This window comes from Lactuca virosa, chromosome 7 (genome assembly GCF_052849685.1).
Source record: "Lactuca virosa cultivar CGN04683 chromosome 7, Lactuca_virosa_CGN04683_v6, whole genome shotgun sequence".
Taxonomy (NCBI): Eukaryota; Viridiplantae; Streptophyta; class Magnoliopsida; order Asterales; family Asteraceae; genus Lactuca; species Lactuca virosa.
This window is the reverse complement of record NC_136432.1, coordinates 152,114,429-152,131,838: the sequence shown is the minus strand read 5'-3', so window position 1 is coordinate 152,131,838 and position 17,410 is coordinate 152,114,429. Positions and strand designations below refer to the sequence as shown.

Below are 17,410 nucleotides of genomic sequence, written 5' to 3'. Positions count from 1 at the left end.
CCGCCGAAGGCGAGGACCAAGAGCGGATACCCTTCATTCCACATAGGTTGTTGCTGCTGCTGCTGTCGCAGGTTCAGCCTTTTTCTCGTTTCTTCGGTGTTACGCCTCAGCCACGATCACCGCCGCCACTCGTATGACCTTTCTCCCATGCTCCGGTCAACATTCCCTATTCTGAAGGTGGTTGTTGGGTGCATCCCAACGTGTGTTTCGAATGTATGTTTGAACCTTTGAGTTATTTTTGTTGTGGGCATGTTTGTTTGGCCATAAACCTGAGAACAACCACCATGGCAGCCAACCATGGTGGCTGCCGCCACACCGTCTTCTTCCCTCGCCACCAGCCACCATGAGGAGGTGGTGGTGTGCGTGATTGGTGTGTGTACGAACGTATTTCATGAGTTTAATTCTATATGGATTTCTCTTGGCTAGGAAACCGAAGGAAACTAATCACCACCACTGTGAGGTGGTGGCTGTCGCTTTCTGCTGCCGTTTCGCCACTGCTAGCCACCATCTCTGGTGGTTGTGGGCTTTCGGGTGCGTTTGGATTGATGTTTGGAGTGCTTTTGGTGTTGTTTTGGCCTAAAATCATAACCACCACCACCATGAGGTGGTGGCCGCCGCCGTGAGCCGCCGTTGACTACCACTACCCATGGTGGTAGTGGGTGATGCCTGATTTAATTAACATTAATTAACGTAAAAACAAAACTAGTTGACTAATTGGCTTACAATTGGGTTGGAAACCCTAATTAGGGTTTAGAAAACCCTAATTTTGGAAATATGAGTTTTGGATTTGCCGGGACCCACATTTTAGACCATTGGATTGGAATTATGAATTAAGCCTGACCACATTGTATGTTTGGCCTAGTGGAGTGATGGACTTAATGGATTAAGTCCTTAATGGGTTAAGTAAGAACACCTAACCCTAATCGTCATTTTATGCGAAAAACCCTAATTATGTTTGGGCTTCAAGTTGGGCCTTCTTTTGGGCTTTGGTGATTGGCTTATTGATGGGCCAAATAGAAATAGGTTTATGGACTAAGGAAATTATTGAGCTTTAGGATAAGGCCCATTGGAAAGGCTTGGGCCTAATTTGGAAAATTGGGCCATAGGTGGGCCATAATTGGGCCATGATGATTATGAGATATTGGGCCATCGGAATGCTAAGGGTTTTGACTAGAATAAATGGTTGGGCCTTAAGGTAAGACCATGTAGAGGTTTGGGCCCAATTTGGAAAATTGGGCAATATGTTGGGCCTTGGTTCATTTATTGATTTTTGGGCCTTCAGAGTGTGTGTTTGGGCCTTGGGCTTGGATCAAGCTAGCTTGGGGGTAAAGTAGTCTTTTTACCCCAAACATGGACTTAAGGTTATGTATTGGAAACCAATTATTAATTGGGTGTTGTTTTGATGTTGACAGTTCGGGAATCTATCATCCAGCAGCTAGAGTTTTACCCGTGGGACTTCGGCAGTGTGAGGTGAGTCTCCTCACCATACCAATGGGTCGAAGGCACCAAGGCCGACCCATTTTTTGATATGTGGTACACTAGTTGATGTAGTAATATGTGGTATACTAGTTGGTTATATGTTATGTGGTATGCTAGTTGTTTATGTGATATTTGCATTAAAGACCATGGGGGGAGCCCATGACACTTGGATGTAAGACCATGTGGGGGAGCCCATGGCATTCCAGGTAAAGACCATGGGGGGAGCCCATGACACTTGGATGTAAGACCATGTGGGGGAGCCCATAGTTTTCTAGGTAAAGACCATGGGGGGAGCCCATGGCATTTGGATGTCAGACCATGTGGGGAGCCCATGACACATAGGTGTAAGTGTTGGATTAGTGTCTAAGTCCGTAACTATATTTGGTATGTACTTGACCCGAGTGTGCATGGTCCTTTTGGGTTGCCTTCACCAAAGCAACTTGACAAGGTAATTTGATATGAGAGAGAAGATATTATGGTTTATTAATATATTATAAGAATAATATATTAAAGGAGAAATCATATTTATTTAATTAGTATTAGTCATAAATTAATTAGGAATTAATTTGGTGACTAAAAGAGATTAATTAAATAAAGGGGTATAAACTGTCAAATGTGTGATAGTTGAGTTTTGGGCTGGGAAACCTTATGGACTAAGGGGGAACGAAATTATGATGAGGGATCATCATATTTTCGTCCAAGGGCCTCATTCCAGAAGGTTCCTTGGGCTGCTTGGTGGCTAAGCTATCCATTAGGGTTTAGACTGAAACCCTAGCACCCTACAGTATAAATAGATGCCCTATGCTTCAATTTTAGGCCACTTGATTCCAAGGGAAACCCTAGGGCCGAAATTAGCATCCTTCCCCTCTCTCTCTTAATTGTCTTCTTGCTTCAAGGTGTTTGTGAGCCATTAGAGGCACTACAATTGTGGTGCTTGCTTTCAAGAGTTCAAGAGATCAAGGAAACTAGTTGTTATTGCAATATAACAACAAAGGTATGTCTTCTACACTTCTATATGTTTTTCGAAAATTATAGAAGCATGCTAGGGTTTATTTTGTGTTCATATAGTTGTATGTCTTATAGTGAAAACATAGATCCAATTAGGGTTGCATGCACACATAGGATTGTTTGTATAAAACCTATCAGTGGTATCAGAGCCTTTGGTTTTTGTTTTCAATTTGATTTGATACATATTATGAATTTGACAAATTAGGGTTTATGGCAAGTAAACCCTAAGGCTTGGTGGTTTTCGAAAATAGGGTTAAGAAACCCTAGTTGGCGATTTTTTGTAGGGTTCTTAAACTTTTTTTTTGCCTAGCCTCCAAATTTCGAAATTAGGGTTATGAAACCCTAGGGATTTCGAAAATCCCTTGCCCCCCAAGACAAGATCCCAAAATTTTAGGGATTTGGATAATGCCATCTTTGTGATTATCAACTTAATTGTTTAAACTAGATAATTGAAGATCTTGAATTATCCTTTCCATAAATTTCGAAATCTAGGGGATAAAAAGGATTAGGATAAATTAATTGTTTAATTTTATGATAATCCTTCATGATTTAATAATTTAAATTAATTGTTTAATTTTGATAATTATTAAATCAAAGAATTTTGGTGTTTAAAATTTTAAATTAAATTGTCTAATTTTCGAAAATTTTAAATGCAACAAAGACACTAGTATTTTAAAATGTTTTAAAATACACCCTTATACAATTATGATATTATAAGATTAATTATTATATATATGTATAAGAATAAGCTAGTCTTATCGCTAGTAGGCCTCATTCACGAAGCCAGTCTATAAGGTGGGTATAAGGTTGCTGCCTATAAAATGGCGCTTAATGGATGTACACTCACATCTACCGCTTGCTTGACTGGTGGAGGGTCGTTAGCCGAACGGATAGGATAGGGCACTTAATTCCTCATTATAAGTATAATGGAAATATTAAAGTAACTACATTGTTTTACAAATTCCCACTCTTAGTTACTTTAGGGTAAAATGTGAAAATGATGCTATTCCATGGAATTACACTTTGTACCCCTGTCAAACGTTAGTGGAGCGTGCGTGGTTAACCAGCACACTAAATTGGGATTGACATTGGTGACAAAGGGTGGCTCGATGTCTTATCATAGATCAATGGAGCGTGCGTGGCTAACCAGCACATTGATTAGGTGATGAAGACATTGAGTGCACCATGATGATTCGCATGGTTATTCACAAACTTGTTTGCGATCCTCGGCATCCCAGTCGCAAATTTGAAGTGCATATCGAGATTTAAACATGCCATTGAAATGTTCAATGAATCTCAAAAGAAATCTAGGAATTTTCAAATACATTTAAAACCTAACCTCTTTCGTTTTTCATGGTGAAAATTAGTGAATCGTCATTCACTTACCTTCAAATTATTTACTTTTAGATTACGGCATCCCTTTTCTAAGTTGTAAATAATGTTGTTGGATCCTAGCCCTAATTTCTCATGTGGGTGTTTAATTAGGGATTCATTCTAATCAAACTTTGTTCCTTTCTATTTCAGATGTCAAACGCAAACGCAAACAACAACACTTCTGGGTCATTCTCGCTGATGAACCTGTGTCAAAAGGTGACATTTGATGGCTCGAACTTCAACGAGTGGATGAGATACATTCGCATGATAACTCGTTATGAGGACAAAGAATATGTCCTAGACGAGAAGCTTGAAAGGATCAACCCAGAAGAAGCTACTCCTGAAGAGATGGCCGCCTTTGAGGCCCACGAGCGTGATGCAACGAAAGTTCATTGCATCATGTTGGCCACCATGAACCTCGAACTCCAAAAGTCCTATGAGGACATGTATCCATATGAGATGCATCAAGATTTGCTGGACAGGTACCACCAGAGCGCGAGGCAAGAGCGCTATGAGATCATCACCAACATGATCACCGCTAAGATGGGGAGTGGAGAATCCCTAACTGCTCATTTGCAAAGAATGCAAAGATATGTTGATCGTCTTCTCAAACTTAATGTTAAGTTTGATGAGGATTTGGCTATCGACATCATCCTCCACTCCTTGCCTTCCTGCTACAGCCAGTTCAGAATGACCTACCACATGAATAAGGAAGAGGTCACCCTAAGTAAGCTTCAAGGGCTCCTGAGGACAGCTGAGAGCAACCTCAAGGACAAATCTGTTGCATCATCCTCTACTGTAGCTGCTCCTGTGTTGGCAATTGGCCAAGGAAAGGGAAAGAAGAGGAAGGCTCCTTACAAGAGCCACCATAAGGGTAAGACCCAAGATGGTTCTTCTTCTAGTGGGACCAAAGCAGGTTCTATTAAGCCCTCTTCTGACCCCAAGGAAGCAGAGTGCTTCTATTGCCACCAGAAGGGCCACTGGAAACGAAGCTGCCCTAAATATCTGCAAGATATTAAGGATGGGAAGATAAAACCCACCTTCGCAGGTATGTATTTAATTAAATCTAATAACTCATCATTTGCTACTTCATGGGTTCTTGATACAGGGTGTGGTTACCACATTTGTTCTGATATGCAGGGCCTAAAAAGAAGTAGGGAAGTGGAGCATGGAAGGATAAGCTTGATCATGGGAAACAAGAAGTCTTCACCAGTAACCAAGATCGGAGTTTATTCCTCAGTGTTGAGTAATGGGTTAGGGCTAGATTTAAATAATTGTTGCTATTCGCCAGATATGGCAAGAAACATCATTTCTTTTCATGGTTTGTTTAGACAAGGTTTCAGATATTCATTTGATAATAGTAATGGTTCTATTAATGCTTATTTGAATGGTGTCTTTTATTTCAATGCATTACCTTGTAATGGGATTTATGAATCTGTGTTAGTTATTGATAATTTAGGAAATGACGTTTTGAATATTGATTCGTCCACAAGTTTGGACAAAGCATGCTTGTGGCATTGTCGCCTTGGCCATGTGAACAAGAAACGCATAGCCCAACTCCAAAAGGATGGAGTCTTGGAGTCTTTCGACCTTAGGGACGATGACGTGTGTGAGTCTTGTTTACTTGGGAAGATGACCAAGTCACCCTTTACTGGCACATGTGAAAGGGGTGAGGGTGTATTGGATCTCATACACACAGATGTATGTGGACCCTTTAGATCCACCACAAGGGACGCTTGTCGCTTCTACGTGACTTTTACAGATGATTATAGCAGATATGGATATATTTACTTAATCAAGCAGAAGTCAGAAACCTTTGAAAAGTTCAAAGAGTTCAAGAATGAAGTAGAGAATCAGTTGGGCAGGAAAATCAAGATGCTTCGATCTGATCGAGGGGGAGAGTACCTAAGTCTTGAGTTTCACGACTATCTGAAAGAGTGTGGAATAGTTTCACAATTGACGCCTCCTAGAACGCCACAATTGAATGGTGTAGCTGAGAGACGTAATCGAACCTTGTTGGACATGGTTCGCTCTATGATGAGTCGTGCTTCGTTACCAATCTCATTCTGGGGGTATGCCTTGGAGACTGCCGCCCATATCCTTAACTTAGTTCCCACCAAGAAGGTTACCAAAACACCTCACGAGATGTGGACAGGGAAAGCTCCCTCGTTAGCACATATCAAGGTTTGGGGTTGTGAAGCTTTCGTAAGACGAGAGACTCACGACAAGCTAGAACCTCGTAGTGAGAAGTGTTATTTCATCGGCTATCCACATAAGTCTTTTGGTTATCTCTTCTATAGACCAAATGACAATGTTGTCTTTGTTGCTAGGAGAGGGGTTTTCAGAGAAAGAGAACTCATAAGCCAAGAAGACAGTGGGAGTCAAATTGACCTTGAAGAGCTTCAAGAGTCAGGAGAAGAAGGAACCTCTGACACTGGCATGCAACCTGAGGAGGAAACTCCTGTTGAACCTATTGACCAGTCCTTACCTCTTAGACGTTCAAGTAGAGTTGTTGTTCCACCCCAGTTTTATGGTTTCCATATTACTACTGACGGGGATACGTTTATTAGTGATAGTACACTAGTAAATTTGGACGAACCTAACAGCTACAAGGAAGCCATGGCAGGCCCAGAGTCTGTTAAATGAAAAGAGGCAATGGATAGCGAGATTCAGTCCATGTATGACAACCAAGTTTGGAATTTGGTTGACAATGTGCCAGGTCGTAAGACGGTCGGGTGCAAGTGGATCTTCAAGAAGAAGACGGACATGGATGGGAAAGTGCACACTTATAAAGCGCGATTGGTCGCGAAGGGCTTTACTCAAACTCCTGGAGTTGACTATGATGAGACCTTCTCACCAGTTGCGAAAATAAAGTCTATTAGGGTAATGCTTGCGATAGCTGCGTTTCATGATTATGAAATTTGGCAGATGGACGTAAAAACTGCTTTCCTAAATGGGAAGTTGGCTGAGGATGTTTACATGAATCAGCCAGAGGGTTTTGTCGATGCAAAGCATCCAAATAGAGTGTGCAAGCTTGAGAAATCCATTTATGGATTAAAGCAAGCGTCTCGCAGATGGAATCTTTGTTTTGACGAGAAGGTCAAAGAGTTTGGTTTTCTGCGAAATGAAGATGAGTCATGTGTATATGTCAAGGCCAGTGGGAGTATAGTGAGCTTCCTCGTATTGTATGTCGATGACATACTACTCATAGGAAACGACATCCCAACATTGCAGGAGGTCAAGTCCTGGCTTGGGAAGTGTTTCGCTATGAAGGACCTCGGAGAGGCTGCATATATTCTGGGAATAAGGATAGTGAGAGACAGAAGTAAGAGACTGATAGGACTCAGTCAGGATACATACTTGGAAAGGGTACTAAAACGTTTTAGTATGGAAAATTCCAAGAAAGGGGAGTTACCAATCCAATGCAATACCAAACTGAGTAAGACTCAGAGCCCGAGTACAGAGGCAGAAATAGCTGATATGAGCCGAGTACCTTACGCTTCCGCAGTTGGCTCAATTATGTACGCTATGACCTGTACTCGCCCTGATGTGGCTTTCGCTTTGAGCATGGTCAGCAGATATCAAGGGAATCCTGGTAGGGCACATTGGATTGCTGTCAAGAATATTCTTAAGTACCTACGAAGGACTAAGGAATGGTTTCTAGTCCTGGGTGGGAGTGATGACTTAAGGGTGCGAGGGTACAGTGACGTAAGTTTCCAGACAGATCGGGATAATTACCGATCGCAGTCAGGCTGGGTCTTTACCCTGAATGGAGGAGCAGTGACTTGGAAAAGTTCCAAGCAAGAAACCGTAGCTGATTCAACGTGCGAATCAGAGTACATTGCGGCAAGCGAGGCGTCAAAGGAGGCTATATGGTTGAAGAACTTCATTGGAGACCTTGGAGTTGTGCCATCCATAAAGGAGCCCATGGAAATTTTCTGTGATAATGAAGGAGCGGTTGCCTTAACCAAGGAACCAAGGGATCATGGCAGATCTCGACATATCGACAGGAAATACCATTTTATTAGACATCGGGTAGAAGAGGGACTCCTCGTTGTGAAGAGGGTATCGTCAGAAGATAACCCAGCAGATCCCCTCACGAAGGGACTGAGTAGGGTTAAACATTTGCAGCACGCTAGGAGCGTAGGGCTGAAGGACGATATTAGTTTAGATTAGATAGGTAGGAAACTTGTAATGGATGATCATGTATTCAACATTTGATGATTAAATAAAGGTGTGTTATTTATAAGAAAGCTTCTATCTTGTGTTGATTATTTATCTATTGTTTCAATTTTGCATGTTTTGACTTCCTGAATAATAAGATTATTCGAACAGTCCACAATCGTTCATATGTTGGAAGTAGATATGAAGGAAGATTGTCATAAATTTGTTTGTAGATTGTCTGAAAAGTTTTAGACATAGCAAAGGTTTGCTGCAAAGTTTATGAGTGCTTATGAAATTTGTATTGAGCATTGGAATAGACCCACACTTGCTGGTATCACTTCATGAATGTTATCACAAGTGATCGCAAGATGATAATATCATATAATCTTTAAACCTAGAGATATGGTTATTGTTTGCTGGTTGATTATACATTGATAATGCGAAAACGCATCAGTAACTTGATGTTATAAAACACATTATTGTGTGTGGTTTAACTAGTAAATGATAAAGGCATATTAGTCGACGTTTTTCTGTTCCTTTTATTCTATGAGAATAAAAGCGATATCTTGGCCACTTGATGATTTGGTTTGACTTATGTGCCGGGCCCGGTCAGGATGAAGTTGATGTGTTCAACTGAGTTCTATGTCGAACAAATCAGAGATCAAGAAATAAAATGCTAAACAATAAGTATTGTTAGCATGATATCTAGAACAGAGGATTATACGATCCCTTATCTGAAGGACAGATTATTGGTCAGAGTTGACAGCGGCTATTGAAAGCTACGATTGCTAATCGGATACGGAAGTCATATGTGAGATGTGGTTACTAGACTTATCCAAGTGGGAGACTGTTGGATTTGTGTCTAAGTCCGTAACTATATTTGGTATGTACTTGACCCGAGTGTGCATGGTCCTTTTGGGTTGCCTTCACCAAAGCAACTTGACAAGGTAATTTGATATGAGAGAGAAGATATTATGGTTTATTAATATATTATAAGAATAATATATTAAAGGAGAAATCATATTTATTTAATTAGTATTAGTCATAAATTAATTAGGAATTAATTTGGTGACTAAAAGAGATTAATTAAATAAAGGGGTATAAACTGTCAAATGTGTGATAGTTGAGTTTTGGGCTGGGAAACCTTATGGACTAAGGGGGAACGAAATTATGATGAGGGATCATCATATTTTCGTCCAAGGGCCTCATTCCAGAAGGTTCCTTGGGCTGCTTGGTGGCTAAGCTATCCATTAGGGTTTAGACTGAAACCCTAGCACCCTACAGTATAAATAGATGCCCTATGCTTCAATTTTAGGCCACTTGATTCCAAGGGAAACCCTAGGGCCGAAATTAGCATCCTTCCCCTCTCTCTCTTAATTGTCTTCTTGCTTCAAGGTGTTTGTGAGCCATTAGAGGCACTACAATTGTGGTGCTTGCTTTCAAGAGTTCAAGAGATCAAGGAAACTAGTTGTTATTGCAATATAACAACAAAGGTATGTCTTCTACACTTCTATATGTTTTTCGAAAATTATAGAAGCATGCTAGGGTTTATTTTGTGTTCATATAGTTGTATGTCTTATAGTGAAAACATAGATCCAATTAGGGTTGCATGCACACATAGGATTGTTTGTATAAAACCTATCAGTAAGACCTTGGGGGAAGCCCACGACATCCTGGAGTAAGACCCTGGGAGGAGCCCACATCATCCTTATATGCTTATATGCATGACTTATGTGATTGATATGGCTTATGTGATTGATATGACCTATGTGATTGATATGTTTTATGAGGTTATGTGGATTATATGGGGAACTCACTAAGCTTCGTGCTTACAGTTTTGTTTATGGTTTCATGTATCATTGGTTTGGAAAGGAAGAGTCCGACTTGATCGCATCGCCCACACCGGTGTTTTCCGCATTATGTGATTTTGGGGATGTAACTCTGATAAATGTTTTAATTAAACAATGTTTTTGAATGATTGGATTAAGTAACAATTGTATTTGACTATAATAAAAATGAAATTTTTACCCTTGATTTTTAGGTCGTTACAATTGATTTCCATAAAGGCAAAAGTGTGTGAAATTGAAACTATTTTTAATTCAGAAGTTTTAGTTTAAACAAAAAAATTAACAACATTGACAAATGCATTAAATAGTAGAAGGAAAACAAATAAAATCAAAGTAAATAGTTTTATTGGAAACAAATCTATTAAAACAACTAATTAGATTAATGTGAAGATTGAGGTTCGAGTTCATGAAAATATGTAATGATTTGATAATAGGAATTGAAAGTGTGAAACAGAAAATGATAAAGCATAGAAGAAATATCGTTGATCGTCGATGATAAGGCTGGAAAAGTTTTTGCTCTATTTTATTTTTCTACAGAGGAAATATGTCAACTGTTCCTGCGTAAATCGAAAAATAAAAATGTTAGAATTATGTATTATGTATAGAAGATATATAACGATGAAAAAGATGAAATAAATAAATTGAAATGTATTTTAAATTTAAATTTGAAATAAAAGATAAGAACCCTTATAAGTTCATTTTTTTTACAAAGATATCATTTGATTAATGAAAAACAATTTACTATGTATAAGATTAATTAAAATCAATTAGAAGGTTTAATATGGTAAACAATTAAATATTAGAAAACGTGAATAAAGATTCTATAATTAAGCTGCTGATTTTATGAGATTTGATATAATCTTTATTATGTAAATTCACGGGTATTAAGGGTAACACTGTAAGTTACAGGGGCGGATTTTGGCCGGGTCACCGGTGGCACCGGCAACCCCTAACTTTTCTGGCGGCAGTGGAAATTTTTTCGAAATCTTTTAAAATTTTTATTTTTTCTACTATCGTGCAACCCCTAACTTTTCCGTGCAACCCCTACTGTGAAATCCTGTGTCCGCTCCTGGTAAGTTACCTTTAGACAAAAAAAAGTTTTTACCAAAATTTTGGTAGGTGATATTAAGGATAACACTGTAAGTTACCTTTAGACAAAAAAAAAGTTTTTACCAAAATTTTGGTAGATGATGTCATAAAGTGTTCTAAGGATGAAAAATCTTAAAACCTGATTGTTTAAGAAGATGTTATAAAGTTTTTTTTAATAATATTTAAAGATCATCTTATAATAATATATAAATATGTTTAACATTTAATTTCTGTATTAGCGGCAAAAATATAAAAGACTAGAAATTTCACAAGACAGCAGCATTTGCTGTTTCACTTTCTGTTGGTGTGGGTGGGTCTACTCTCCTTAAATAATGTCTATTTTCCACCGCACCACCATCTGCTTTCAACCATCCTTCCCCAAATTTGAAGCCACGCATCGCATCGACAGTATCAGACACCAAGAAACTGTACCAATCGCACCTTTTCCATCTCAAAATCCCAATCTTCTTGATTCCTCAAACCACAAGGAGCACTAAATTCAACCAAACTCCAGTGTTCAGTCCACAGAATCATTTGATCTAGGGCTTCCTCCCGTCAATTGACCTGTTGATTGAAGTTTTGAAGTCATAACACTGTTCCTCGATCTGATTATCTCTATTTTTGATTGAGTTGAACTTAGATTAGTTGCTTGATTTATCGGTGTTGCAAGAGTGAAGATTACGATAATGTCTTGGAAGAACAGAGGTGGTGGAGAGTCGCATTCAAGAAGTTTGATGTCAAGACAGTTGACCCTATTCTTGTGTGCCGGTTGCTTCTTCGCCGGAATGCTCTTTACGGACAGGTTTTCTTCTCTTTCTTTTACTGACCCCACACACCACTTAATGGAGGGTTTATATTGGAATCATTGAGTCCTCATATCTTACTTTTTGATAATCTTTGAAATGTGCGTCAAATGATTATGAAAATGGTTTCTTTAAATTCGTGATTCCTTTTAAAATTTAGTGATCTTAATGGACGGATTTAGCAATCATTTCTTGTCTACAGATTCTTGAATCTTGTAACTTTTGCTGATCTTGATATGGGTTTAGAGTTCAGTATTGCTTACATATTCTTTATCCTTACAAACGAACTAGATCAACAAGATCCAGAAAAATATAATTTACCAAAGGAACGAGATTAATGAGATTAAGTGTTTATGGTGTTAGATTGTGGATCGAGCCTGAAGCTAAAGAGCTATCAAAACCAACTGGAACTGAATATGAACAAATTAAAGTCCTAGCAGATGGTTGTGACACAAGACTAGTGAGTAAAAAAAATCTATTTAGTTTCTTTTTTATTCATCTCATCTGTATATTATTAATCACATTTTCCTTTTTTATGCTCTCATTAGAAGGACGTTAGGAGGGATTCCAAAGATATAATCCGTGAAGTTTCAAAAACACATAATGCAGTCCAGTAAGCTTCCTTGTCCCTATCCTTTCGTTCTAGTCCAAGGACAAAAAACATGTTTGACTTTGCTGATTTTTTTTTTCTTGTTGATATAACTTATGCAGAACACTAGATAAAACAATTTCAAGCTTAGAGATGGAACTAGCAGCTGCAAGAGCAATGCAAGATTCTATACTTACAGGATCTCCTATATCTGATGATTTAATGTTACCTGAGCCCATTAAGAAAAGAAAATATCTAATGGTTATAGGCGTTAATACTGCTTTTAGCAGCCGAAAGAGAAGGGATTCTGTACGTGCTACTTGGATGCCTCAAGGTTGTTCATGCTTCCGTGCTTTTTATCTAATCTAAACAATCTTTTTTCTTTTTGAATCTTGAATCTTGAATCTTGAATCTTTTTTATGTTTTATAAACTCCAGGTGATAAACTTAGGAAACTAGAGGAAGAAAAGGGTATTGTTATGCGATTTGTTATAGGTCATGGGTATGCAACAACTATTTTGCTATTTAATAGCTATGCACTAAAACATGTATTGTATTGATGTTTGATGTTGTTTTCCAGTGCTACATCCGGTGGTATTCTTGATAGAGCTATTGAAGCCGAAGATAGAAAGCATGGGGATTTCTTGAGGCTGGTAAAATAAAATTACTTCTCCACTACAAGAAAATTAGGCATCTGTAACTAAGTAACTAAAGTATTAGAGACTGATTAATTACACACCAATACTGATATAAATGGATGTGAGCAGGAGCATATTGAGGGATACCTTGAACTATCTGCCAAAACAAAAACATATTTTACAACCGCTGTTGCTTTGTGGGATGCTGATTTCTATGTCAAGGTTGATGACGACGTGCATGTAAATATAGGTAAAGTTATAATATGACCTTTTCTTTTTTTTTTAAAAATATTTTGTTAGTTTTTTTTTTTCCTCTTGTCACAAGTTTGTGGTTGTGATTACAGCGACACTTGGAGCAACCTTAGCTAAGCATCGGTTGAATCCCCGAGTGTACATTGGATGCATGAAATCTGGTCCTGTGCTTGCTCACAAGTAAGCCAAAGCTTTTTCTGTGTTAGTTTGAATGTTGACTATTGTGGTTTTCGAGCATTGACTTTTTTTTTCTTAAAGAGGAGTGAGATATCACGAGCCTGAGCACTGGAAATTTGGTGAGGAAGGAAACAAGTATTTCCGACATGCCACTGGACAACTATACGCCATATCAAAAGATTTAGCCACTTATATCTCAATAAACCAGTAAGTGGGATCAATTATCCCCATTTGTTACACAAAACATGACATGACAGAACATGTTGTACTGTGTTGTACTGTGCCTGGTATGACTGGACTGATGTCAGCAGGACAAAATTCACTTTTTTGGTATCTAACTTTTGAATCTTTTAGGAACGTACTACACAAATACGTGAATGAGGATGTATCTCTAGGATCATGGTTCATTGGACTAGACGTGGAGCACATTGATGATAGAAGGCTATGTTGTGGGACACCACCTGGTAAGTAATTTTCTTGTATATATGTTGATTATCTGTGTTAGTATCCCACATCAGCTAGACACAGTCTCATCTGACTCTATATATGTTGGAGTCTGCTATCCGACTCTTTTGAAGAGAAAATCATCGACTCCATGTATCTCACAATATGAATGTTTCTTGTGAGTGTAGATTGTGAGTGGAAGGCTCAAGCAGGGAACATATGTGTGGCGTCTTTCGACTGGAGTTGTAGTGGGATTTGCAGGTCTGCTGATAGGATCAAGGAGGTTCACAAGCGGTGTGGGGAAGGGGAGGATGCTCTTTGGAGTGCATCTTTCTGATGATGATGATGTCAAAGAGGTGTAAATCTTTAGAAAAAACATTATCTTTCTTTATAACCATACTTGAAGAGAAAACCCCCGTGAGTTTGATGGTGAGAGGGTGCCACTCGATTTTAGGTGAAGAGGAAGTACCCGATGTTTTCTTTTTGATTTGGGTAAATATTGTTTTGGCACAATAAGCTTCATGGGTACGATGCATTTAGCAGATTGTGAAATTTAAGTTTGTAATCTTTAGATTACGTTGAAAATGTTGTAGTTGTTGGGAACGAAAAGATATTGATATGGAATGAAGCAAACAAAAAACATCAACGGAATATTTTTGAGCAATAAAAAAGATTTTGTTGTTTGGATTTTATTGGGTGAAAAGCTTTGTGACATGAGAAACATATTTTGTAATGTGAGTAATTCAATACGGGGTCGAATTCGATTAATTATGTAATGTTAGAACTTAGAAGACAACCATCTTTTACAATTCTATCACAAAATGATCGCCATATTCGTGAGGAAGTCTCGTGAATTCACGAGTTAACGTACTTGACACAAGTGATTTCGTTTATGAACACGAAATTCATTAAATATGGGAAGTGATTTAAGTTAAATCGTTTGAAACTGTAACATTATTGTTTCGTGAATTCTCTGTGAAGGAATACAAATGGTCCACCATCTATTTATCATGATCGTGAAGCCTGTTTTTTTCTTCAAAATACGCAAAAGATTTTCATTTCAAACACTAAAAATGCCATATTTTCAGAAAGGGTCATTTTTCCCCAAGACTTACATCCCCATCAAGTATGCCCTTAAACCTATTTCCTAGAAGCTGATATAAAAAAATGTTATGTTGAAATATACATATAAGACTATATACCTTTCTCGAGTGTAGACAAGTTTTGTAAATTTGTTTTAGGTAGGCAATCGCGTCGTGTCGTGTCGAAACACTAAAGGGTTGAAAGTGCTTGACCCTAACCCGAGCCGTTTAATTAATGTGTCGTGTCGTGTCAACCCGTTTACTTTCGTGTCGAGTTCGTGTTGGGTTTCGTGTTAGGGTATACCTTGAAATATGTCGTGTCATGTGAGGTTAAAAGATTGAGCATGTTTAAATAGTAAGAGTTGCATAGGCAGAAAGGAAAAAAATAATAGTTTGGGGGCGGAATAGATGAAGTCATAGCAAGTTCAGATGACATGAGCTCGGGAGGTGGAAGACAAGATCACGAGGATGAGAGAGTGGTCAAAGGGAATGTATTGTTTGGGAGAGAACGGAAAAACTGAAAATGAAGTCTTGATCTAGTGTGACAACCCGAACCCTTTTCCAGTTTCCGTTAATAAAATTTTATTTTATTGGGTTTCGTCAACTTCCTTAGGTTTGGAAAATCATTTTGAGTGCTATATTCGAGTCTGAACCAAAACCACACGAAATTTCGGGAATTCCTTCGAACAGGACCGAGTTCACGGCCGTACACCGGTGTACGGCCGTACACTCGTATACGGCCGGCGTTGGGTGGACCCCACCACCGACCAACGACAACCCCTATAAATATGAGACCCTACCCTTCATTTACACTCTTCTGGCCGGACACACTCTCTTTCTCTCTCTAAGAATATCGACCGTACACCCCTAAAAACACTCTAAACCTTTCGAAAATCATCGAGAAACACCATTTGGGGTCATTTCAGAGCATCTAGAACACGTTTCTCGTCGAAATCAGCACCTTTGTTCTTGAGTGTACGGCTGTACACCTTCAAGTTCATTGACCGCACACCAGTCTATGACCGTACACCTTCAAAGGCCGTACTCCTTCAAGGGCCGTACAACGTTTATAGCCGCACACTTGTTCACGTCCGTAAACCCCGTACATGGCCGTACACACTTCTTAAGTGGTGTATTTGACTGAAAATCCTACTTTCCTCGATTCGATCAAGTCCCGGTAACATTCCTTAACCGAACTCAAAGTGTTTTTCTACACTTTATCTAGCGAAATCACTAATTTAAATACATAAATATATTTAATTGTTATTAGGATTCCGTTAAGTGCCACACGCTACAACTCGAGGGTCTTCATTCCAGCTCGTTGATTCGACATTTGCACACTACTAACAGTGAGTTCATACCCCTACGCTTTTATGGTTTTTAAACATTTTCAGGGGGGAGGGGGGGGGGGGGAATACAAGCCAAACACAAATGATTTTGTGAACTAAAATAAAAGAATTTTGACAATTATAAAACTTATGCAATTGATACAGACAAACGATTTCCACGTTTTTATAAAATATATAGATATTTATTCCCTTTTGTACTATGTTGAGCATAAGAGACGTTTTCAACGTACAACCATAATTGCATAGTTTTCAGATCAATATACGAACCAAATACACAATATACATGCAAACTATAATAGGTATAGTTTGGGGTTTTCAATGCACAACTTTTACGAATTCAGAGTTATACACCGCTAAACATATAAACTATGACAAATTTGGTTTATGATATACATTACTACAGGAGTACAATATTTAATAATTATTTAAGTATAATTATTACCATATACAGTATTCAGCGGATTCAAATACAAGAGAACAATACATAATTACACGTAAACCAGATTATACAGAATTGTGAGACTCTACTTCAAAACTGTACCCTTAGGTGTACTGAATTAAATCCTATCATAGTATAACCAGAGTCTCCTGGAGGGAGAGCGTGAGATTTGTGAATAGATCTATTCGGGACTGACAATCCCACACCTGAACTGCTAGCCACAGTTAGGCAGGCATGCCTGAGGTGACAAATGTCATTTAACCGATACTTGAAGAACGTCGTAAAGGTCACTAGGTCATATCAAGCATGGTTATACGACTCACAATAAGTATAAACTAACCGTTGTTTACGAGATTTCATTCTTCATCAGTTTTATTTTAATTTATAGAACTATTATACATTACATTGGGGGATTTCAGAGATACAATACACGGTTTTATTTAAATAATAAAACTACTATACCCATTGGTGGTAACCAGAGTTTTTCAAACAGAACTTACTATATGTACCAGCGATAGCCAAAGTTTTTTTAAACAGAACATTTTACACAGAGGTTTTCATACAGAGATCATCATACAATACATCTAGTAGTAATCAAGCATACAAATTAATATGTTTTATATACTACAACCGGATACAATAACAAACATTCATAGTTAGTTCTATAACTCTTTAGT

General features: G+C 38.4%; 1 protein-coding gene across 1 annotated transcript; it reads left to right on the top strand.

The window, feature by feature from the left end:
* Positions 1-11,251: 11,251 nt before the first annotated feature.
* Positions 11,252-14,555, top strand: LOC145124668 (putative beta-1,3-galactosyltransferase 2). The gene is made up of 11 exons (XM_079060089.1): positions 11,252-11,763; positions 12,128-12,224; positions 12,313-12,377; positions 12,476-12,687; positions 12,791-12,854; positions 12,933-13,005; positions 13,120-13,240; positions 13,335-13,422; positions 13,501-13,626; positions 13,774-13,883; positions 14,052-14,555. The coding sequence occupies exons 1-11, from the start codon at positions 11,648-11,650 to the stop codon at positions 14,198-14,200; spliced, it is 1,221 nt and encodes a 406-aa protein (XP_078916215.1). The 5' UTR covers positions 11,252-11,647; the 3' UTR covers positions 14,201-14,555.
* The last annotated feature ends 2,855 nt before the right edge of the window (positions 14,556-17,410 follow it).

What these genes read in the sequence shown, in the direction of transcription:
- LOC145124668 (XM_079060089.1), top strand. Translation starts at nt 11,648, where the DNA reads ATGTCTTGGAAGAACAGAGGTGGTGGAGAGTCGCATTCAAGAAGTTTG. An exon ending in GGAATGCTCTTTACGGACAG is followed by an intron (nt 11,764 to 12,127) that starts GTTTTCTTCTCT and finishes TTATGGTGTTAG; the next exon opens with ATTGTGGATCGAGCCTGAAG. An exon ending in AAAACACATAATGCAGTCCA is followed by an intron (nt 12,378 to 12,475) that starts GTAAGCTTCCTT and finishes TAACTTATGCAG; the next exon opens with AACACTAGATAAAACAATTT.